The sequence below is a fragment of the Chrysemys picta genome, chromosome 25, assembly GCF_011386835.1.
Source record: "Chrysemys picta bellii isolate R12L10 chromosome 25, ASM1138683v2, whole genome shotgun sequence".
NCBI lineage: Eukaryota > Metazoa > Chordata > Testudines > Emydidae > Chrysemys > Chrysemys picta.
The window spans coordinates 16,839,187-16,864,686 of record NC_088815.1 but is presented as its reverse complement, the minus strand read 5'-3'; the positions used below and the strand labels follow the sequence as shown (position 1 = coordinate 16,864,686).

At 41.9% G+C, this 25,500-nt stretch overlaps 2 protein-coding genes across 6 annotated transcripts in view; both read right to left on the bottom strand.

Moving 5' to 3' along the window:
• Positions 1–7,614, bottom strand: part of EPS15L1 (epidermal growth factor receptor pathway substrate 15 like 1) — a 71,486-nt gene extending 63,872 nt beyond the window's left edge. For 2 of the 4 annotated variants that reach the window (XM_065578373.1, XM_005279045.4), the window contains exon 1: positions 7,474–7,594. In XM_065578373.1, the coding sequence (XP_065434445.1) occupies positions 7,474–7,503 (30 nt within the window). In that variant the 5' untranslated portion in view covers positions 7,504–7,594. Of the gene's footprint in view, positions 1–7,473 lie in introns of all 4 variants that reach the window. The other 2 variants (XM_005279044.4, XM_065578372.1) reach the window with 2 other exon arrangements.
• A 3,607-nt stretch (positions 7,615–11,221) lies between these two features.
• Positions 11,222–25,322, bottom strand: CALR3 (calreticulin 3). Of its 2 annotated transcripts, none has more exons than XM_065578375.1 (9): positions 25,043–25,322; positions 23,102–23,203; positions 19,588–19,791; positions 18,697–18,791; positions 15,819–16,028; positions 14,708–14,821; positions 14,480–14,623; positions 12,691–12,843; positions 11,222–11,528 (listed from the first exon to the last, which is right to left on the bottom strand). In XM_065578375.1, exons 1-9 carry the CDS (start codon positions 25,227–25,229, stop codon positions 11,361–11,363), a joined length of 1,377 nt encoding a protein of 458 aa, XP_065434447.1. In that variant the 5' UTR covers positions 25,230–25,322; the 3' UTR covers positions 11,222–11,360. The 2 variants fall into 2 exon arrangements, with proteins under 2 accessions (XP_065434447.1, XP_023963985.1); XM_024108217.3 differs by having other exon boundaries at positions 12,751–12,843; positions 25,043–25,318.
• Positions 25,323–25,500: the final 178 nt, after the last annotated feature.

Genomic DNA, 25,500 nt, shown 5'->3' with positions numbered 1-25,500 from the left:
GCTAGCTATAGAATCCCTGGGCTGGGACCTGGAGTAGAGGCTGGTGTTGTCTCTCCCCCCACGGCAAGTAGCCTGGACTTTGAGGCACCCCAGAAGGGGAACTGTAGTGGCCCAGCTCCCTGAGAGGGTGAAGACACTGCCTCCAGGGAAGAAGTCCTGGGGCACTGCTCTATTCCGGAGCAAGGACAAACAGAGACATCACAGAAGTCTCTGAGAGAGGCTGCCACTGGACTTGTACCCTGAAAGGAGTTTGCGTTGCTTTTCTCTCTCAGAAAGACTGTGTATGACTTGGCTGGAGGACTGAATCACCGAAGACCACCACAAATAGAGAGTGCAGGCAAGTGCACTCGGCCAAGGGGTGCTCACGAGAGGTGAGTGTGACCCCGTTACAGTCAAATAACTGGGGAATAATTGTCTAGTTTCCCAGACTTCTGGCTAAATAGATCAAAACAATAAAAATGCCTGTTTCACAGCCTCCCACACAAGAGATGGAACATTTTATTTGGGCCGAAGTTTGTAGAGGTTACAATGAATAGAGCACAATATAGAAACTGAGGGGAAATTGTGTCTGGAGCAAAACAGCCCCAGCCCCTGGGTACATTAACCATTTAAAAATGAAAACACTCAATGCATGCAAAATTTTAAAATAGCAATTTATGTAGAGAAATTCCCACACACTTAAATTATGCAATGTTTAAAATGCTATCATTCAAATCAGATCTATGGTGTGTTGTGCCTTTTCTCTTTAAACTATATCTGCTTTCTCCAAACAGCCTGTCCAGTGACATTTGTAGACAAGTTTCCACCACAACACCAACATTTCACCAGAGCAAAATGTAATAGTGCATGCTGACATGTTCAAAGTGATTCAATTCAATGCTGCATATTTCTTGATTATGCAGTCCCTATTTTATTTGTATGTTGTACATACACATCATACACAAACTACATGAAAAGTATGATATCATATACTCAAAAGTTAGGAAAAGCCAGAATTAAATTACCTCTGCAATCTTAATTCAGCCCCCCTGTGGATATGCATGTGTTTGTAATTATGTAGGTGTTTAAAAAAAGCAAACTGAAAAACCAGAAATTCCATCATGTGGAATCATAACTAGCACCCTCACGGATCAACAGTAGGGCTGAAACTTGAGATGCATACCACAGACCTCTGCCATTTAAGCTAACAGAGAAAGTGATAGCATTAATAAGTTGACACCCTCTTCATGGATCTGTCACTAGTAGAGGATGAGACCCCTTTTGCAAAGGGGTTTCCACAAAAATTTATGACCGCAGAGGAACAGTAAGACTCACAATCTTTGGTTTATTCCAAATTGTGGAGAGGACTGACCCTTCTGTTCCCATTCCCCCAAGCCTAACACATTCTGTCACATCCTCTCCACCCTGTCCCTGTACTGTCTCTCCCATCAGCTTCTTGTCCCAGTCTCCATGCTAGTCCACATTTCCCCTCTGGGCTGTCCTAGTGAGTCTTCCCTCCCCAGGCTCATTGCCCAGACAGTGCCAGTCTCCCTCTCCACTGGCACGCAGTGCCAGGCTCCTTGCCCTCACAGTCCCAGTCCAACTCAGCTCCCAGTTCTCCTCCCCTTAGGTTACAATCCTAAATCTTCCCCTTGCCAGGCTCTTTGTCCCAGTGTGCTCCCTCTGCCACACCTGTCCTCCTCCCTAGGTCTGGCTTAGTCTCTCTGTATTCTAATCAAACCGTTTCCTCCTCCATGCTGCCTGGGTGCCTGTTCCCCAGAGGGAACATTGAGAGAACGAGAGAGTCTCCATATTCTCGGTTCTGTGACATAGTGACCTGCAACAATTGGCAGGAAAGTCCTGCTCAGCCCATGTAGTCCTGGGTTGGAGCATGCTCGGTACAGACAGACTCTTCAGAGAATCTAGAGTCCAATCTCTACTGAACATGTGCAAACTTAGATTTTTTCCCCCAGTCTTATAAGATGGCCAAACTTGGGTTTTTATTTCCCGCCATGAGAATAGCAAAAGGTTCATCCCTGACACAAAGGCAACTTCCTGCCAAAATTTCAAGTTCCTGCTCTAAAACACGGAGGCACACTAGCACTACAGCTTCTCAAGAAAACAGCTAAGATTGTGGGGTTTGTTTTTTTTAATATAATCATGGGCAAAATGACATCTCCTTCTCCCCCCCCCCAATATTTTCCTCAGAAATGGCTGGACCATTTTTATTAAAACTTTATTAAAATATGAAGGCTGAGACAGATACTTGACTTGGGAAATTGTAAGCCAAATAGTTAGAAATTGGCAAAGATATAGGCAACTGAAAACAGGGTCTTACAAGGGGAAATGTCAGGCAACCTGAAGTATAGGTGGAGCTTTCATATTTACGTGAGTGGGCGTGTGCACGTGCACATACGTCTTGTGTCTTAACAGAATTAGAAGCATGTGCTTAATGTGCCACTAGGAAGGGAAGAATCCTGGCTTTCCAATAATACACGGTTCCCTTTGTGAGTTCTGATTGGTACCCAACTGAATATTGCTCATCCTTCACTTTGACCATTTTTGGGGGTGTCTGTGCATATTTGGGGAAAGATGGAAATGGTCTGTGTCATGTTGATTTTTATCTTTGGAAAGCTAGTAGAAATCCCAGGGAGATGAAATAGCTGGTAGAGCGCTGGTGAGGTAAAATATACATAATTAAATTTATCAAAGGGTATCACCACCACTTCCTGTTTTGATATAGCATTGAGATTTGATTTTATATGCATGCTTTTAGGCCCTGATCCTATGAATACTCATGGACGTGCTTAACTTTAAACACAAACAAGTCCTGCTGATTTAAAATTAATGCAATTATTCACATGCTTAAAATTAAGCACATGTTGATTTGCAGAACTGGAACCTTAGACTGTATAAAACAGAAGGTACAATGGAACAAACCTTCATTTATTGGGAACATTACTGATATATTACAAGCACCTCACATTTTTGCATTCTGTATAAACAAAAATAATACAGCCCATTTGAGTTATTATGTAAATGTTTACAATCACTTATGTCCAGTCTTATTCTGGATGCCTCCATGTAAAGATACTTAAATTATATTACATCCGTTTTTTCCCCCCTATTCTTTTGTATTCCATTTTGGTGGATTTTTACACACTCTCTCTGACAGTTCTGTATAGTCAAAAAATCTTTCCCAAGGAAACTACACAACACTGCTAACTAATTATTTAGAAAATGTATCAATGTTGAAAGAAAGAACAACATCCTGTCCACAGCAAGACGACCTAGTCTTTCAGTAGCACATACAAATTGCATAAAAATAGATAATACCAAAAGAACTTGGAACAACAATCTCCCAAACATCAAAGGAGACATGTGCAACTAACGATATAAAAGCAGGATTTCTAGTATGGTAAATATCTGAGACTTGCCATATGGGGTACATTTAATCAATCCACTGTAAAACTGTTTTACCTACTTTATTAGATGAGTCTTTAGCAAGCACTATAACTACCAAGTTCTATGAAAGAAAAAATGTTCCCCTCTGAAGTCTAAGATACCACAAATGGTAGCTTGATATGAAAGGCCAGAGTCTAATCACAAATTTAAATTGTAAACATCCGTATATATCATGAAAACATCTAGTATGATATTTATACACTTGTGGGTTTTCTTTCACATGCTTGTCAGCCATACTGTTTATCAGATCAGAAATGCTTTCTATCACAAAATTAGGGTAATTATTTAAAAAAATTCTACCCTAAAGTTTAAGCAAAATCATGAAAACAAAGTGCATCCCCAAAGACAGTCCTTTGCTTCCTTTGTATATTTTGTTTAGAATTAATAAATAAAAGACAGAATGCTTGCCATCTTTCACTTAAAAATTCTGTTTTATCCATCGGGGGTATGTGTGACTACAGCCTCATTGCAACCACAGCCAACTTTGGAATTCTTTCTTTGCTAGAAACTTAGCAAGAATACAAATTAGCAACAGTGAAAAACGTATTTGGGGCCAATCAAGGCTCTGATCTGTGCCCCAAAAAGGGCTAGAAAGCAACACTCTCCCATAATGAGGCACTTGGCAAATTGTGTTGTATAACAAATTATATCAAACACTGTGGAAACATAACTCCTCAGAGTGTGACAAAGCTTTTTCTTTTTAAAAAGACCCACCTTATTTCTTCAGAGCGCTAAAATGTGTCTAAAGTAATTATTCTGAGCATGCTGATACTTACTTTTTGAACACAAGTCCACTGGAGTTTCACTCTGGCATTCTTAAAAGCAGTGCAAAATATGGTGGGTTTTTAAAAATTTATTACTCATGGTCAGTACATGGAACATTAAGTTTCTATGGCACAGTAAGTTGAGTAAAAACAATAACTATTTTGCAAAAGTCTGACTTCTGAACAGATTCATCCAGGTAACTAGATCTGTTTCTCCCACAATGATCATTACACACAACTTGTCAAAGACTTCAAGAGAGCAAGGAGTTACTTGACTTTATATCAGAAACCCAATTCAGCAAGTTGCTTGAGCTTTTAAAGCTCTATACAAGAGAACATGCATTTCAGGGGTGAAATTTAAAAGTGAAATAGAAAGCTTTTAATATTTTCTAAAATGTATGTGAAGCCGGAGGGTCTTATGTTGCAAAGACAGCATGGATCTATGTATCCAAGTGAAGTCCCACAAACTGTAAGAGAAGATAGAACCCTGAGCTCGGGACTTGGGGGAAAAGAGACTTAGTTATATATTTATTACTATAAAGTGGAAACATTTTATTAGTTACTTATTTGGGTTCTGGAGCTCCCCACTTAACTGTAAACCTTCTTGCTGACAAATACCAGGAATGCGTAATGTCATTAGTAATATCTAGTGCCTTCCTCATTTGAAATCTAGATCAGATTTGCCTATAAATATTCAAATACACTTGGAAGACTGACAGTTGTCTTTCTAAATACATGATTGATCTATTGTAAGTGGTGAAGAGAGGGTTTCACTTTAAAGACATTGGGTAGATTTATCCCCTCATAGGAAATTAGTTAGATAATGTCTGCAAAGCACTTTGCAGAGGTAAAGGACTATGTAAGCACCAAGTATTGCTGCCATTATTCAAGATTTTAGGTAAGCATATAATGGCAAGTGTCATGGTAGGGGTCTACTACAGACCATCAAATCAAAAAGAGGAGATGGATGAGGCATTTATAAAACAAACCAATATCCAAAGCACAAGACTGGGAAGTAATGGGGGCCTTTAACCAGACATCTGTTAGAAAAGTAATACAGTTGTTGGAATGTATTGGAGACAGATTTTTGTTTCAGAAGAGGTGGAAGTAACAGGTGGAAGGGACAGCCCTTTTGGACTTGATTTTGACCAACATGGAGAAATTGGTAGAAAATCTGAAGGTGAAAGGCAATTTGGGTGAAAGTGATCATGAAATAGACTTCAGGATTCTCAGGAAAGGAAGGAGTGAGAGCAGTGGAATAGGGTCATGGAACTTAAAAAAACTCCTCCCACTTTAATAAACTCAGAGAACTGGTAGGTAAGGTCCGGGGGGGAGGGAGGGATTCAGGACGGCTGGCAGTTTCTCAAGGAGAAAATATTAAAGGCATAACTGCAAACTAGTCTGAGGCAAAGGAAAGATAGGAACACTAGTGAGTGGCCAATATGGCTCTCAGGAGCACTTTAATGATCTGACAATCAAAAAGGAATCCTACATAAAGTTGAAACGTGGACAAATTACTAAGGAGGAGTACAAAGGAACAGCACAAGCATGTAGGAACAAAATTAGAAAGGCTAAGGCACAAAATGAGTTACATGTAGCAAGGGACATAAAAGGCAGTCAGAAGAGGATTCTTTAAATACAGAAGGAACAAGAGAAAGATGAATCAAAGCATAGGTTCTCTATTTTGCACTAATAAGTTAAAAATGATGACAAGAAAGCTGAGGTGTTTAATGTCTATTTAACTTTTGTCTTTATTAAAAAAAGCTAATGGTGACCAGATACTCAACATAATTAATATTAACAATAAGGGGGAAGGAATGCAATCCAAAATAGGGAAACAACAGGTTAAAGAATATTTAGATAAGTGTGATGTACTCAAGTCAGCAGGGCCTGATGAAATTCATCCTAGGATACTTAAGAAACCAGCTGATACAATATTGGAACTGTTACCAGTTATCTTTGAGAACTCCAGGAGCATGGGTGAGGATCTGGAGTTTTAGTGGATCACAAACAGAATATGAATCAACCATGTGATGCAGTTTCAAAAAAGGTTAACTATTCTTGGATGTATTTACAGGAATGTCATGTAAGACCTGAGAGACAACTGTCCCCTCTATTGGGCCTCAGTGGAGTACTGTGTCCCATTCTAGGTACTGCACCTTAGAATAGACATGAACAAAACTGAGCGAGTACAGAGGAGAAAGCAACAATTATAAAAGACTGAGAACCTGTCCTATGAGGAAAGGTTTTAAAAAACAAAAAAATGGGCATGGTTAGTCTTTAGAAAAGAAGGGGGGGGAAGAGAAGGAAACCATCAACTACAATAAAGTAGAACCTCAGTTATGGAACATCTTAGGAATGGAGATTGCTGGTAACTCTGAACAAAACATTATGGTGGTTCTTTCAAAAGTTTACAACTGAACATTGAGCTTTACTATGCAAAAGAAAAAGGCTACTTTCCCTGTTTTTTTAGTAGTTTACATTTAAACACAGTACTGGGGAGGTTTTTGTGTGTGTCTCCACTGCTGTCTGATTGTGTACTTTGAGTTCCAAATGAAGCATGTGGTTGACTGTCAGTTTACAACTCAGAGGTTCTACTGTATTTATGACCCCCAAATTTCCATCACAACAGTATGCAAGCACCTCTCCAAGATTAAAAAAAAAACTTTTCACAACATCCCTGTGCACTAGGCAGTATTAGCTCCATTTTACAAATGGGGAAACCAATCCATAGAGAAATGAACTGACTTAAGTAAGATTACACCAGGAGTCTACAACAGAGCTGAGAACTGAATCAAAGTGTCCTGAGGCCTAGTCCAGGGCCTTCACCACAAGATTATGCTGCCCCTTCCACTACAGTGGTTCAATACCAGGCCCTACAGCTTGGGTGGGAAAAAGGGAACATCAACGATCTTCATCCCAACGAGGAAGCGAGCGTCCGTCCTCCGTCCCTGAGATTCCACCTCAGAGCCTGCTGCTGGGAAAGGGGCTCAAAGACCCCCCGGCAACCCAGCGACCGGCTCCCTCCCCAAATGCTCAACCCTGCCCCGGCTGCTGAGGGCTCCGAGCACTGACCCGCCAGCACCGGATGGGGCCCAGCTTCCCACACCCAGCTTCTGCTCTCCCGCCATAAGCCGGTTTAATTCGCCGGTTCCAGGCCGCCACCCAGAGGCCTGTCCCCCTGGCCCGGGTTTTCCCCCGGCGGGGTCCAACCCCCGACCACAATTAGTGGGGCCTCTGGCCCAGGCCAGGCCGGGCCGGTTACCTGCTGGCTGTGGGGAATGAGCGCCGCCATCTTCCTCCCACTGACTGACTCCGGCGGGGCGGGGGGAAGGCGGAGCGATCGCCGCCGAGGGGAGTGGGGAGGGATCAGCGGGCCCCGCCAGGCACCGCAGGCAAGTGGCCCGGCCTGTTCCTGCTTCACCGGGAGACGAGTCCTGAGGCCGGACTCGAGGTGCAGATGAGAGGACTAGGAGGTCCCACTACAATGCTGTGCAACTCCGTAACAATGAGACCGTAGCTGCTTTTATCTGAGGGTGTCAAAACATTTTACAATAGCCCATCATTATCCCCCTTTGTACAGACCTTTGGGGAAACGGGCTTGCCCAACGTCAATTGCAGAGTCAAGTAACGGGCAGGAATCGTGAGTTGCAGTCTCCACCTTCAGTTCCCAGAGAATATATTTACATCATGGAATACGCTAGGGCAGAGTTAACTTAACTAAATAAACAGGTGGCTGTGCTAACAGTAAATTGGCATGTTTGTTAAAATATATTTCCACGGATAACATGAAATTCACACACAAAAGCTAAATTTGTTAATGTGTCACTGGAGGCACTTTTCAAAAATATGTTAGGGTAGGTTAAGCCTCTTTACACTTCTAAATTTTAGCTTAATCAGGTTCTACAAATCACATAAAACTGGGGTGTTAGTAACTGTTTATTCATATAGGAGTCTGGTGGCACCTTAAAGACTAACAGATTTATTTGGGCATAAGCTTAGAGTCACTCTATGCATCCGAAGAAGTGAGGTTTTTACTCACGAAAGCTTATGCCCAAATAAATCTGTTAGTCTTTAAGGTGCCACCAGACTCCTTGTTGTTTTTGTAGATACAGACTAACACGGCTACCCCCTGATGTTTATTCATATATTAACTGATGAGATTTTTTTTTAATTCAAGGGTTTTTATGTACTAGAGATTCCTCTCGATCAGCTCTTTCTTCTCCAGTCACTTTTAAACACCTTAAACCTTTAACAGGCAATGTAGTCTAATGGACAGAACAGGTGACTGGGTGTTAAGACTCCTGACTCTGGGAGGGACTCCAGGGCTTGTCTAAAGACACTTGTCACTATAGTCAAGGTATAGTAAAACAAGTTAATGGTCACTGCAGAGACTTCTGTTTTTCTGGTCATTGTGTCAGCAACATACTGAAGGCAAAAAAAAAAAAAAAAAAACAGAAAAGAGACAGCCAAACATCCTTGGGTTATTTTATCTCTCTCTCACACACAAAGATTAAAAGAACATTAAGATTGCATCTATTTCCCACCCCCCTCAGGAACTTGTCTGAGTGCTGCCACCTCATTCCCATGACTGTCTCCTTGCCTAGCCAGTCCCTGTCTCCATCCCTCAGTCACCTCATCATAGTCCCTTGGCCAGCTAGACCTAGTCCCCTACTCTGCTCTCCTCATCGAAATCAGTCATCCCCCCCACTCCGCTTCTCAATCCCTGTCTCCTTGCCTCAGTCTTCTTGCTCAGCCAGTTCATCTTCCACACTAGGCATCACATCTGATCTCAGTCTTCCCCCAACCCACTTTCACTCCCAGTCCCACTCTTCTCTGCTGACTCCAGGTTCAATCTGTCTGCATTCCTTCCCCCTTGGTTCCCAGTTTCATTGCCTCACCACTTAGGGTGACCAGATGTCCCAATTTTATAGGGACAGTCCCGATTTTTGGGTCTTTTTCTTATATAGGCTCCTATTACCCCCACCCCCTGTCCTGATTTTTCACATTTGCTGTCTGGTCACCCTATCACCAGTCCCCCTTCAAGCTCCTTGTCCAAATCTACCACCCTCTGTTATTTCCTGTCCCTCCCATCAGACGAGTACTGCTCTTGTCACTTCTGTATTAGAACCAGGCAACTTTCTCTTTCATGCTGCCTGGGCACCAGTAGGGGGAGCATTGAGTGCACAGAAGAGAATCTCTCTGTTCCTGTATCACAGCAGCTTGTAACAGTCAGGAGCAGCAATTACAGAAGTCCTGCTGAACCCTGAGCTGGAGCATGCTCAATATTGCTGGAATCTTTGGACAATTTAGTTACCAAACTCTAACAAGTCTCTACTAAGTAAGTTTAAATTAAGATTTTGCAAAGATTTATAACTTGGCTACATGTAGCAATTTTTCCATAGAAACAGCAAGAGCCATGCTGCTATATTGGCCTGGTTATTGGGGTATAGGACAGTATAAGTTTAACTTGACAAGAGTCTGTCAAGAAAACCAAACAGAGAGGAAAATAATAGCTCAAGATAATATTCAGCTCTATCTAGAACTTTTCATCAGTAGATTTCAAAGTATTTTATAAAGGTCAGTATCATTATCCCTGTTTTACAAATGGGGAAAACTGAGGCACAGAGCAGTGACATGGCTTGCCCAAAGTTACCCACAGGCTAGTAGCAGAGCCAAGAAGAGAATCCTGCTCTATACATGAGGCAACATTGCCTTTACTTAGTCACTCCTCAGCAAACACTTGAGGGCTGTTAAGGGACAATGCCAGAACCACTGGCTCCGAGGACTCTGGCCTGATTGCCAGCTGAGCCTAACATTACTGGTTTTGACCAGAAGGGTCAAAGTCTAGAAATGCAGGAGAATAAAAAGCCTATAATAGGGCTTAAAAGGGCCACTCTTCAGGAGAGGGTTCTTCAGGAGAGCTAGAACTGAGACAAAGGAACCACTTTGAAGAAGTTAGACCTGCTTAAGTTGCCTCAGGCAATAGTAAGCCTTTAAGTTAGGTAGATTTGCATGTAGACTTTTTACTATTTTAAAATTCTTTTCTCTAAAAGGTTTGTTCCTTCAACAAAATAAATATATTTTTTGCTTTAAGAAAGGTGTTTCATCACTGTATATCACTGGTCACAGACTCCGAAAGGGAAGAGCTGCAGGCTGAACTAAGTTGGACCTGCAGGGGAAGAACAGTACATACACAGGGTTCTATAACCCAAGGCTTGGTCTAGGAATAGAAGAATTGTGAAATTCCACTCCCAGAAGGCATGAGGCCTGGCATGTCTGAAGGTGCACATAGAGATACTACAAAGGGGCCAGGGAAGCAGCTAGCCCTATAACTATGACACAAGCATAATTACTATGGAAGTTCTTCAAGCCTTCTTTCTTCATTAAGACTTTGTACAATGTTATGTAGCAACATATACTTCACAAATCAGGAATGCTGTCTTTGAAAAAAGTAATTTTTGAAAAAGCTTTTGTGATGAAGAGACAAGGCAGGTGAGGTAATATTTTTGATTAGACCAACTTCTGTTGGTGAGAGAGACAAGCTTTCAAACTCTGTGTAAACTCAAAAGCTTGTCTCTCTCACCAACAGAAGTTGGTCCAATCAAAAATATTGCCTCACCCCCCTTGACTCACTAATATCCTGGGACCAACATGGGTACAACATTGGATACAAATTTTGTGATGAAGGGAGAATTTCACGACACAATTTGCGTGTATTTTACATTAATATTAATGATGAAAGATAAAACAGTCTAGAGCCAAAGAGGTTGGTTACAAGACTTCTGACTGCAGAGGAACATACTGTATGCCAACAGCATCAAGAGAAATATAATGGCCCTTCTTTTAGAAATATATACCAAATCCTAACTCAAATACAAAATATGTAATTTAATATATTTTAATAAGGTTTTTTTATTGAATTCTTTCAATTCCATGTTCTATTTACAGGAAACATTTTTCTTAACATCTCCCTGTGCTAAAAATATATATTTAAATCTCATAAAAATGAATCGTTCTAACAAAGTTTTATTAGAGGAAGTTTTAAATATTACTTTCAATTAGTTATTAAGAATACATCTGAACCTCTATACAACAAATTAGAGAAAAGCCAAACTTTAGAGATTTCTTTGAAGTCTTTTTAAATAAGAATTAAAGCTCTTCCTTCTTCACAGTTATCCTGTTCAAGTTAGTTTTTCCAGATTCTTTTTGCTTTTCTACCTTCCTGTTAAACCTTTCCCTAAAACGCTTTTCTTCTTTTGCCCTTTCCCTTTTCTTTTCTTCTTCAGTCTGTTTTATGTTCATTTTCTCTTCAGGGTCCTGAAGAAATAATGAAAAGGTCAGTTCACAGTAAATGTCATTTTGGGTCCAATTCTGCCAGCCCTCTGTGTACTGAATTTACATTGAAGTCAATAGGAGGGAGTTTGCCAATAGAGGAATTGCAAGGGCCTTTATTTTTAATGGGCATCTAAACTTCCTTACAGAACATCTTTCCAAACTACACACATAGATTATACTTTAGCAGCAAATGTTTGTTGAACTATTGGTTGTTTTCTTAAAATGGAAGATCTGCTACAAGAATACAGGGGGCCAGATTCTGTCCCTGGCCCCTATAGAGCCCTCAGCAGCAAAAGGGGCTTCAACAGCCAGAAGGAAAACTGTCCCCAGGGTAGAAGTTGCATAGGGCTGACATGCTCTATGCTGCCCCCATCATGCTGGAAGTAGGAATAAACTTGTGGAGGACAGGAGGAGGAGTGGCTGTAGTGTTCAGCATTATGGCTTTTCTGGGCTGCAGAGCAACCCATTTGCAGCCTTAGGGAGGCTGTTGTAAGGCTGCGCTGGCCACAGGAGGCTGCAGAATCAGGACATTTATTCCAGAAAGAACAAACCCTAAATTATTAGTAACTTAGGGCTAAAGTCTGACCTCAGTACAACCCTATAAACGTCAGTGGGATTGCAGGAGTGTACATGAATAATCTAATTATTATTATTGTAATTACTGAATCATAGATTACGTGCCTGGCACTATTCTAGAAAAAAATATCAAAGTAAGTTCCTTGGGGCTTTAAGCAACCTTTGTGGTCTCTTGACCCTAGGCTGCTCCAAGGGCCAGAGAGGCTCCTAGCAACAACCTGTTGGAGCTACTTTATTGCCGCAGTGCAGTCTTGATTATTTGCAGCACTGTGTGCTCTGTAATCCTTTCCCCAGCATACTCACTTCACCAGGGCTTCTGAGGGGGTCCACGGAAGGCAACCTTATGGGTAGGGTGACCAGATTTCCCATTTTTAAGGGACAGTCCCATTTTTTGGGACTTTTTCTTATATAGGCGCCTATTACCTCCCACCCCCGTCCCGTTTTTTCACAGTTGCTATCTGGTAACCCCACTTATGGCTATCTTCCACAGTGTCTGAAGCAGAGGAATCCTTGCCTTGACTAGATACAGAGATTTTAGGACCCCTTTGTACTATTCCAGCCCTTTTACCTGCAAAAAGGGGCCAGAATGGGCGGGGTGCGGTGGGGTGGTGAAGAGCTCATCCATTACCTTTGTTTCACCCCAGGTGTCGTCTCCAAAGTCTTCTGCATATTGTTCATCATCTGTGATCAAGAAGTTATCAAAAATTGTTCCAGCTCTCACCTGCAATGGAAAACAAAAATCACATTTTATTTATGTTCCCTGTTCATAATTTTAATCTCATTCCTTTTTATTGGTTGTTACTTAATCAGGATGATATTACTGAATATTTTCTTGTACTCAGGGCCCTATGTATTCCTCAAAGTCGCTGCAGAATTTGCTAAGGAATTCACTCTTGTTGCAGAACTATGCTCCAGAATCGAAGGCCTTGTCTTCAGTTGTTTAAACAAAATTTGTTGGTTTAGACCGCAATTCTAGTTAGGGCTGTCAGGCGATTAAAAAAAAATTATTAATCGTGACTAATCACGCTGTGAAACAATAGAATACCATTTATTTTAAATATTTTTGGATATTTACTACATTTTCAAATATATTAATTTCAATTACAACACAGAATACAAAATGTACAGTACTAACTTTATATTTATTTTTGATTACAAATATTTGCACTGTAAAAAAACAAAAAAATTGTATTTTTCAATTCACCTCAGACAAGTACTGTAGTACAATCTCTTGTTCATGAAAGTTGAACTTACAAATGTTAAATTATGTACAAAAAAAAACTACATTCAAAAATAAGACAATGTAAAACTTTAGAGCCTACAAGTCCATTCAGTCCTAATTCTTGGTCAGCCAATCACTCAGACAAACAAGGGTGGTTACAATTTGCAGGAGATAATGTTGCCTGCTTCTTGTTTATGTCACCTGAAAGTGAGAACAGGCATTCACATGGCACTGTTGTAGCTGGCATTGCAAGATATTTACATGCCAGATGTGCTAAAGACTCATATGTCCCTTCATGCTTCAACCACCATTCCAGAGGACATGCTTCCATGCTGATGATGGGTTCTGCTTGATAACGATCCAAAGCAGTTGGACTGATTCTGTCTTGCTGTGATGTGGTGGGGCTAGGGGCTTCTGCCCTATGGGGAGGGGTGTCTCAGGGCTTCAGACCTGTGGGAGACACCTGCTGGGGCTCAGGACTTCAGCAGGAGCAGGGCAGAAGCCCCAAGACCCCACTCCCCACAGGGCTGAAGCCCCTAGGCCCACCATCCCACTGCAGGGCAGAATCCCTGAGTCCCGGCAGACATGTCTGGTTCTCGAATTTCTGAAGATTATCGTATGCAGCTTAGCGGGTCAATAAGTTTGGCCACCCCTGTTATATTTAAAAAAATGGAGCTCTTGAAAAAAAGATTGAACTGTTTTAAACAAATATTCTGATTTATTTTACCACTACCTATAAAAAATATACAGGTTTAAAAGTCATTTGTGACCAACTCTGCTCCCAGGCTAAAACCAAGTTATAAATCCTCAAAATTATTTTTAATACAAAACTTAATAAAACCTTTGCTTTGTGAATGTGTAAACACATGCACATACTTCATAACAGCCTTTATAAAATTATAAATTGAGTAGAACTGTTTATGTCCCTCAATTGTTAGTACATCTGGAGATAATTATGATTCAAACAAATGGCTAAAAATACCTATTGAAATGAGGGTATGTTAAAAACATCAGCATGATCCAACTCCCAACTAAGTAGATGATGTGTATATGCAAGGGCAGAACACATTGTTGCATAGTTAAGGACAGGAAGCTTTTTAATTTCCAGTTTCTGTAATAATTAAAAACAACTGACCTGCCAAAGATCTAGTCCAATTATGCTAATGTTCTCATAGCTATAGATATTGAAGTCTGGTGAGTAGTTTGGGTTTTCAATCTGTGGACACGGCCAAACTCCTTTATAATTTGGGTTATCAATCTTCCTTGGTTTCCATTCACCCTGTAACAAACCACATGTTCTGAACACTGTCACCAAAAGAATAGTCAACTTGAACAGGTTATACATAAATAGAATGATTTATACTCTGTATAGTGGATTCTTGATCATGGGAGGTTGCCATTCTCCATTTGTTGCATTATCCCAATCTTCAGGTTTTTCAGCACTAGTATCCAGAATGTATTCAGGTTCATCCCAATCCTTTAAAAATATCCAGAAGATAAAGGAAGTAAAATTATCTGGGCTTTATATTCCTACTATGAGGCAAGATGCCATATTGTTTCCCCAAACAATTCAGCTGTGAAAGATTTTTTATCATATAATTTTAATAGAATAAACAGATGATCTCCTTTTCAGGAAAAGGAAACCCTCACATACTGGCCAATTCAGTAGATATAAAGGTGCTCTTTGCATAATCTGGACAAAAAAGGAAAACTAGAAAATATTAAAATGTATATTTAGAACCTTGATTTACGGTTAAAGCTTGGGGTGGTCTAGTGTAGTGTTAGGCAATGCCAAATCAGAGAGTTGGGTTCAATCTCTTGTCCTGGTCATTTGTGTCCTGAATTGTTAGAAGTTGGGCTTCCTGGAGGGGGCTTTTGATTAAATCCTAACCTCATTATGCATGTTTACCCAATCTGAACCTTTGAAGATTGCTCATATAAACAGGCTAACAGAGGGTTAATTGTTTTGGGCTGTAATTAACACGGTAAGGCAACTCACTGTAGGTCTAATCCAAAACACATTAAAGTCAATCTGATCCTCTCCTCATATAAGCAACCCTCATCATCTGGTCATGTAATTTTTAAAATGACAAGAAAATTTCAGTTACTAACATAGTGTATATATCTGAGAAATGGATCGGGCACTTTCTGTTAGCCTTGATAACAGGCCAACTTTGGTACAGAGATGTGCAGCAGTGGAGCCGGGTATCTCCCAGTTTAGGGTCCTTGCAAAGCACTTCTGAGTTAAATAATCATATTTCCATGACATGCAGCTGCTATGCACAGAGAACACCTTAGCCCAGAGAAGTTTCTCCAGGTTCAATTTCACTGTGTACTGGAAGTAGCTCTACCTGATGATATGAACAGTAGTAACAAATCTGGGTTCAATTATAATAAAATAATCAGATATTTCTGACATTTATGTACTTCCTCAAAAATACAGGACAGAGGAATATTCAGGAAAAAGAAACCACCTCAGGCTTGACATCATTCGGATCATCAATTTGAGGTACATCATCCCAATCCTTGGGTTTCTTTGCTGTAGGATCATTTATTTTCCTTGGTGGCAAGAAATTCCAATCATCTTCTAAGTTGCCTGATTCAATGATTTCATTATCAATTTTTACTTCATAAGTCTGATCTGGTCTTAAAATTAGTGTATATAAATGAGTGAATCCATCAACCTATAAATTATAAAGAAAGGAAGTTAAATGGCAGCAGAAAACATTTAGAAGTACCACTAAAACATGTAGCTTTTAGAACCAGTATTGCATCAGAATCACATTACAGCAGAAAATCCACCATAAACAGGCTCAAACAAGAAAAACTCCCAAGGACTTTTATATTGGCTAAACATGAAAAGATATTTATACAAAAAGCAATCTAATTTGCCAGAAATCTTGTATGTTTCCCCTGCTATTTTTTAATATATGTGTTTGAATAAGAGCTTTCTCCCTTTATAGCCATTTTCTCATGCTTAGACCTGCAGTAAAGACAATACTTTGTGAATGGCATCTTAAATCTTGCCTTTGAAATGACTGTTGTCATAAATTTGGCATTATAATTTGTTTGCAGGATTATGCAAGATAAAAAAGTTTAATTAAAAATCTTTGTTAAAGTCAGAAATATATCTGATCATTTGAAAAAGCAGCAAGAGAAAAAAGTAACTGAGTCTACATTCTAAATGTGAAACATCTGAACTTTTTCCCCCTTTGTGAAAGTCTCTGTCTTGACTCTAAACTAAAATGGCATGAAGGGGCAGGAGGGAAAGCTTTGAACTGTTATTGGCTTACTCTTCTGTGTGGCAGTCAGAGCAGGATTGATGGAGTCCAGAGTAAGCACAGTCTATCCCGGCTTGGCCATAGGAAGCATTATAATATAGAGAGCATAAGGTGGATAGTGATGGAAAGGGTATATAAAACAAAAAACAACCACAGTCCAAAAATACCTTCCTAATTTATATCCCAGACAAAAACAAAGATGGGTTAAGGTTGAAAGTACATATCAGTAACTTATGGGTGAAAAACATTACAGGGATGTTTAACTATACCAAAAGCAGGGCTGGCTCCAGGCACCAGCGCAGGAAGCAGGGGCTTGGGGCGGCCAATGGAAAGGGGCGGCACGTCCGGGTCTTCAGTGGCAATTCGGTGGCGGATCCCTCAGTCCCCCTCGGAGGGAAGGACTGGCCGCCAAAGAATGAAGCGGCGCGGTAGAGCAGCCACCGAAGTGCCGCCGATCACGGCTTTTTTTTTTTTTCCCCCTTTCTCTTCGCCGCTTGCGGGGTCAAAAAACCTGGAGCCGGCCCTGACCAAAAGAAAGCATTACAAATCCAGGAAATTCAGTTAAGGAATTTAAATTAGAAATTCAAACATGTTAAACTAAGAAATGCACAATATAAGGTTCTAAAGCAGAGGTGGGCAAACTACGGCCCGTGGCCCACATCTGGCCTGCGGGACTGTCCTGCCCGGCCCCCAAGCTCCTGGCTCGGGAGGCTAGCCCCCGGGCCCTCCCCTGCTGTTCTTCCTCCCCTGCTGTTCCCCCTCCCCCGCAGCCTCAGCTCACCCCGCCACCGGGGCAATGCTCTGGGCGGCGGGGCTGTGAGCTCCTGGGGCAGCACAGCCGCAGAGCCAGGCCTGACCTGGTGCTCTGTGCTGCGTGGTGGCGGCGGCTGTAGTGCCACCAGTGCTCCAGGCAGCATAGTAAGGGGGCAGGGGGGGTGGATAGGGGTCGGAGTGGTGGGGGGGGGGGAAAACAGGGAGTTTAATGGGGGCAGGGGTCCTGAGGGGGCAGTCAGGAAGGAGAGGGGGGTTGGATGGAGCGGCAGGGGGCAGTCAGGGGACAGGGAGAAGGGGTGGTTGGATGGGGCAGAGGTTCCAGGGGGGCCGTCAGGAATGAGAGGAGGGGTTGGATGGGGCGGTGGGAGTCCGGGGGTGATCAGGGGACAGGGAGCGGGGTGTGTGTGTGTGGATGGGGCAGGGGTCCCGGGGGGAATGTCAGGGAACAGGGGGGTTTGGAGTCCAGGGGGGGGGGGGGGGCCGGGCCATGACCCCCTCCCCTAACCGGCCCTCCATACAATTTACAAAACCCAATGCAGCCTTCAGGCCAAAAAGTTTGCACACCCCTGTTCTAAAGCAACCTGAAGTCTGCTCTGTAGTGATGCTATGTGTTAACCATACAACAAGAGTAAATCATTTAAAAAAAATTTTTTTTAAAGACTTTAGATTTTTTTTTCCATATAAAAGTCCTACTGTACCCCTTTCAGGAGTCTGATTTGTCCTGCATACCCCAAGTTTCACCTCACTTAAAAGCTACAGGGGGCCTGCGATGCTAAGATACATGCTTCAGCCTCCACTGGGGTTTGTGCCGAAGAATATAATTTAGCTTTGCAGGACTGCCTGTGGCATTGCCCTGCTTGCCACCCCCCAATGCCAGCCCTGCACTTGCAACCCCCCTAAACCCATCCTATGACCCCCCTGGGGGGGGGGGGGGGGTCGCAATCCCCCAGGTTGCAAAACATTGATCTAGATGAGCTGATGTACCCCCTGGAAGACCTCTGTGTACATGCACCCCTGGTTGAGAACCACTGATATAAGTGATGTAAGCTTGAAGGAGAATATTTTTCAAACAAAAAATAAGGTTGAATCCCTGCTTTAAATGCAAAATGGAACTCAAACTTAACTATTGAGTTGTAATTAGTGCCTCCATAATGTGTTTAATATGACAGATCTTTAAATTATTATTAACTTTAAAGAAGCACTCTCACTAATCTAAATGCAACTATTAGGTGAATTTTAACATGAAATTCCTGAAATTAGTTAACAATCTTTAAAACTTTTATATTCTAGCATTTACCTTGCATCTGATTCGTTTCTTCATTGGATGAGGTTTACTCTTGTAATTTAAAATAACATGGACTTTCTTTGTTTCAGATCCACAAATATCTGGTCCTACAAAAAATTTCACACTGTCTATTCTTAACTTCTTTATACATATACAGTTTGCTTATCTCATGTCTTTCTCCTCCTGCCGCCCCGCCCCCCCCCCTTTTTTTTTTTACTGCCAATAGACAGCCCTCAATTCCACATGCCACTTGATGGATTCCCATTTTTGCTTGCATTGCTTCTCTTCCCATCTCTAGACCTGCCTCAAAATTATATTCTGATTTTACTAACCAAACATTGTTTTAGGGCTTGAGTCTCCTGCAGTCCTAATACAGGCAAAAATCATATAGAAATCCACTGCCAACTGCAGTTACCCTTAGCCTATATCATGACATATTGATAGAACTATCTGTGTGCCAGACTGGCTATTCAACGGATAAGTCTTTGGACTAAAGTTTCCTTTGAGATACACATGTCCAATTCCCAGTGACTTAATGGTAGTTACATGTGAATATATGACAGCAAATTTTGGACCATCATTGGGATTATCAAAAGCCCTATGACTGAAATAATCTTACTGGACCTTTGGCTTAATTCTAAAAACACTCTAAACACTTTCATTTGTGTCCCTTAATCAATTAAGAATGTTAAATCATTTCTCATTTCAATTTGTATTTTGCCAATTTGTGCTTAAAAATATCTGAACCACAGAGATGCTGAATTGCTGACCAGTCACAGGATTTTTATCTTATTAGGGAAGTCTTGTATTAAATCTTTTGCTGTACCAGTTCTAGATCTGTCTTTGAAGAACTGTGCAGCTATTGTGACAATATTTTAGCAATGCACATGTAACTAAACTCACCAAACATTATGTAATACTGTGAATCTCCACTCATATTTTTCTGATCCAAGTTTGAGGAAAAGATCTTAATATATCCACCACCACAATCTATCTTCTGCTCATGTTTTACTGTGTACTGAATGACCAGAGATTTTCCTTTATTGCTAAATGGTTTAAATCGTGATGAAATGGCATAAAATTTAGAATTTTCGCTAGTTTGTAGACCTATAAAGACATTAATATTTGCATATGGTAACACAATACTTATGTTTTGTTTTCATCTGCTATTATTAAAATCATTAATTTTAATTATATTAGAATAAGAATGCAGGACATCTCTGTAAAGGCAAATAAATTAATATTGATTCAAAAATCTATCAACTGGATTGAAAGTAGGGGACAAATTCTCCTGTCATTTACACTGTTATAAATTCAAAGTAACTCTGTGGCACTAAACTTACTTTGGCTTTACAAATGTGTAATCAAGAGTAGAATTTAGCCTTATCATTTTCCTCACCAAACTAATGCTAGATGTATTAAAATCAGCCAATTTTAAACATTGACAAAACATCACATGCAAAAAAAATGACTTAACCAGACTTAACCAGACACAGTTTTAAATGAAATCACAAAAACCAGTTAGCACCTAATATATGTGAATTAATAATTTGTCTAAAAAACAAACAGTAAAACATGTTCTTAATTTGTATCATAAGGGATCCATAAACATGAGGAAATCTTTGAGGGGGTCAACAAACAGGGGGCGAAAGGTGATCCAGTGGATATAGTGTACTTGGACTTTCAGAAAGCCTTTGACAAGGTCCCTCCCTCACCAAAGGCTCTTAAGCAAACTAAGTAGTCATGAGATAAGAGGGAAGATTCTCTCGTGGATCAGTACTGGTTAAAATATAAAAAAATAAAGGGTAGGACAAACAGTTTCACATTGAAAAGTGGTAAATAGCAGGGTTCCCCAAAGATCTGAACTGGGACCAGTGCTGTTCAATGTATTCATAAGTGATCTGGAGAAAGGGACAAACAGTGAGGTGGCAAAATTTGCAGATGATACAAAATGGCTAAAGAGAGTTAGGTCCAAAGCTGACTGTGAAGAATTACAGAGGATTCTCACTAAACTGGTTGACTGGGCTACAAAATGGCAGATGAAATTCAATGTTGATAAATGGAAAGTAATGCACATGGGGAAAAAATAATCCTAACTATATAGTACATACAAAATGACGGGGTCTAAATTAGCTGTTACTACTGAAGAAACAGAGATCATGGAGTCATTGTGGATTGTTTGCTGACATCTACTCAACATGCAGCAGACGTCAAAAAAGCTAACAGAATATTAGGAACCATTAGAAAAGAGATAGATATAAGAAAGAAAATATCGTAACACCACTATATAAATCCATGGTATGCTCACATCTTGAATACTATGTGTGCAGTTCTGGTCACCCAATCTCAAAAAAGATATATTAGAATTGGAAGAAGTACAAGAATAGCAACAAAAATGCCTAGGGGTATGGAACAGCTTCCATATGAGGAGAGATTAAAAAGACTGGGACTCTTCAGTTTAGAAAAGAGATGACAAAGGAGAGATGTGATAGAGGTCTATAAAGTCATGAATAGTAAGGAAAAAGTGAATAAAGAAGTGTTATTTACCCCTTCACATAACACAAGAACCAGGGATCACCCTATTAAATTAATAGGCAACAAACAAGGAAGTACTGCTTCACACAATGCACAGTCAACCTGTGGAACTCATTGTCAGTGGATGTTGTGAAGGCCAAAACTATAACTGGGTTCAAAAAAGAATTAGATAAATTCATGGAGGATAGGTACATTAATGGCAATTAGCCAAGATGTCAGGGATACAACCCCATACTTTTGGTGTTCCTAAACCTGTGACTGCCAGACAGGGGATGTATCATTCAGTAAATTGTCCTGTTCATTCCCTCTGAAGCATGTGGCACCGGCCACTGTCAGAAAACAGGATATTGGGCTAGACGGACCCTTGTTCTGACCCAATATGGCCATTCTTATATTTTCCTTCTATGGTACCTATCTTAGATGTTTCTGTCATTCTAGTATGTAAGTACTTTATGGATTTCATGTAAGCCTTATAATGTCTTATATGAAACTCCTCAGTTTTATTTATGAAATCTCTAAATGTGCGAGAATGCATGTGGGTTTATATTACTTCTTATTTTTATTTATTTATATTACCAGAGGACCTATGAACCCTAGTCATGGACCAGGACCCCATTGTGCTAGGTGCTGTACAAACACAGAGCAAAAAAGATGGTCCATGCCCCCAAAAGCTTACTATCTAAATATAAGAGGAGAGACAACAGATGGATACAAACAGAGGAATACAAGGAAACGAGACAATATTGGTCAGCATGATAGGCAGTGGTATCAGCACACCAGCAGCCTAATCACTATCAAGTTTTTTGTAGGCATCACAGTAAAGGAGAGTTTTGAGGAGGGTTTTTAATGTGGATAATGAGGTGGCTTTGCAGATGTTTATACAAGCACCTCCCAAGAGTGAGGGGGCGCATGGGAGAAAACACAAACGTGCTTATTTAAACATTTAACAAGTGGGCAATGGAGGCTGGCATCATGGGCCAATCAGAAGTGAGAGTCAACAGCTTGATAGTGAATGAGATGATAGGTAGAGCGGATACAGAATATGCAGGACCTGGAAAGTCAAAACAAGCAACTTATATTTTATGTGACTGAGATGGGGAGCCAGTGGAGGGACGTGAAGAGATGGTTGACATGGTCAAAACAATGGGGTAATAACATTATCTTTATTGCAACTTTCTGAATGGATATGAGCAGGGCAACACTGCATTTGTTAAGGAAGTTGCCGTAATCAAGACGCAAGATGAGAGCTTAGACAAAAGTTTTAGCTGTGTGGATGTATTTTAGCTATATTATGCAGAAAAAAATCAGTAAGATTTAGCTTGGATGTGAAGACCTACAGAGAGATCCATACAGAAGATGACCTCCAGGTTAGGGGCTTGAGTGAGCGACAGACAGGCTGCTGTCACCATCCACAGTGGTCAAGAAAGGAGGTAGAAGGAATGGCTTGGATGAAAGATTAGGAGCTTTGCTTTAGCCATGTTGAGCTTGAGCTGATATCTAGACATCGACAAGGGGACGTCAGAGAAACAGATTGATATTTTAGTCTGTACAGGAGATAAAGATGGAGTAGAGAAGTAGATCTGAGAGTCACCAGATGTAGTTGAATTTATGTTTGCAGATAAGATTACTAAAAAATAAGGTGTAAAGGGAGAAGTGAAAGAGATCAAGGGCAGAGCCCTGTGGAACCCCCGCATAAAGCTGGAAGGTGAATGAGGAGGATCATCTGAAGGACACAATGAAGAAAGAGATTAGAGAGGTAGAAAGAGAACCAGGAGAAGACAGAGTCATGGAAGCCAAAAGAGGACAACATTTCAAGAAGACCATGTCAATTATTAACAATGTATGTAGTTCTAATAACACATTTTAAATGAAATGCACAAACCTTTATCTCTGACTGCATCTCCATAAAACTTCCCAGCTGTTAGTCTAAATTTCCCATAATCGGATTTATATTGAGAATTCATCCATCTGTCTTGCCATTTAACTGTTAAATAATATTAAATATTAGTAATCTGATACCAATAGAAAAATTTAGGCTACTAAATGAATTAAAATGACATAGACAAGGACTTTTTCAAATTTTAAAAATCTTTTTGAAACATACTGTTATATACAAAAACTCCTCAGAAGTTTGAAAATTAAATCTGTTCCCTTACTCATTATTACCTTTTGTTATTATAGAGTAAATGAATCATAGAATTATAGGGCTGGAAGGGACCTCAAGAGGTCATCTAATCCAGTCCCCTGCACTCATGGCAGAAGAGTAATGGACTGTTCACACTCACTTTTTTTTTAAAAAAAAAAGCATTTATTTCAGGGGAAGAAAGGTGAAACTACTTATAAAGAATTGAGTGAAATTTTGAAAGCAAAAAAAGTGGGGGCAAATTCTGATAGGCCCCCACTATCAAGGGGTAAAAGTGTCTTCAGCAACTTCTCAAAGGGCCAGAAGTGACAGATCTGGTCTCCCAGTGAAGTGGATCTGAACTGAACACAGCAGAACACCGTGAGGTGTATTTAAGACAGGAGGCTGCTTAATATGGTGGTGTGGGACACAAGTTTGCTGCCTCTAATCTGGAGCCAGTACATCCTGTGCAATAACCCCTTCCGTGTGCTGAGAAGGGCTGAACTGAGTTATCTATTTATCCAGGATCCCTCCCAGAGTCCCAGACTCTTCCCACATCCCCTAGGAATCACTCCTTTCTAAAAACATCTCCCCAACCTGGGGTTCTCTGTTCACCCAGCAGGAAATGCACCCCCAACTCTCATGGCCTTAGAAATTCCCCACCCTGGACATCCCCTTTAATTAGGGTTGACAGGTGTCCAGTTTTTGACTGGAACACCCAGTCGAAAGGGGATCCTGGCAGCTCTCGTCAGCACCGCTGACTGGGCCGTTAAAAGTCCAGTCAGCAGTGCAAAGGCAGGCTCCCTCCCTGCCCTGGCCCCACAGAGTTCCCGGAAGTGGAAGGCATGTTCCTGCGGCCCCGAACTGCAGGGGCGATCAGGGAAGCTCTGTGCACTGCCCTCATCCAGAGTGCTGGCTCCGCACCTCCCATTGGCTTGGAATCGCGGCCAATGGGAGCTGCAGGGGTGGCACCTGAGGGCACGGGCAGCACGCACCATGCAGAGCCTCCTGCTCGTCCCGTGCCTAGGAGTCAGACGTGCCATCCGCTTCCTGGGGCAGCACGGACCCAGGGCAGGCAGAGAGCCTGCCTTAGCTCCGCTGCACTGCTGACCAGGAGCCACCTGAGGTAAGCACTGCCCGGCTGGAGCCCGAACCTCAGCCCCCAGCCCACTCCCGCACTCCAAACCCCTTGGCCCCAGCAGAGCCCCTTCCTGCCCCTCAAACCCTTAATCCCTGGCCCCAAACCAGAGCCCACCCCCCAGCCAGATCCCCCACCCTCTCTTGCACCCCAACTCTCTGCCCCAGTCTGAAGCCCCCTCATGCACTGAACCCCTCATTTCTGGCCCCACACTGGAGCCCTCTCCCACACACCAACCCCCTGCCCAGCCCAGTGAAAGGGAGTGAGGGTTGGGAAGAGCAAGTGAGGGAGGGGGAATAGACAGGGGGGCTCACGGGTGAGGCAGGGCAGAGGTGTTCAATTTTGTGTGATTAGAAAATTGGCAACCCTACCCTTAATCTCACTCGGAAACGCCCTTTCCCCACAGGACTCACATACCACAGTGACCTGGGGGCATCAATGGGCACTTTCCCAGTGACCCCACACAGGTTCATCTCCACCTATCTACCCAACCTCTTGGTCACGCTCCCCTCTCCTCACAGGACTCTCCCCAGTCCCTCTCCGATCTCCTCCCTCCTCGTCACCTCCATCCATAAACTGCTCCCGGAAATACACGACGGCGCGGGCGGCGCTGAGCGCTGCCCAGAAAAGCAGGGCGAGGGCCAAGGGCCCCATTTCTAGACCGATCCCGCTTCCCCCGGCAGGGAAGCAGCCTTCACCCGCGCAGTCCGGGAACAACCGTAACCGAACCAAACGCCGTCGCCAGCTCATCTGCCGGCGCCTGTCTGCCTGCCTGCCCTCGAGCCTCACGACGGAGTCACAGTTGATTGGTCCTTGCCCTCGCGCTTCACGCCAATGCAGGCGCTAATTGGTCCAAATCCTCGTCAACTCAGGGGCTGTTTGGTTCGTATTCTCGCGCCTCATGCTGGAGAGGGCTCTGATTGGTTTAGAGCCGTGAAGGAGCGCGGGCGGACTATCAGGCGCCTCCTGCCGGTCCGGCCTGGCCCGCCCACTCCAGGACGTAATGTGTGCTGGGACTTGT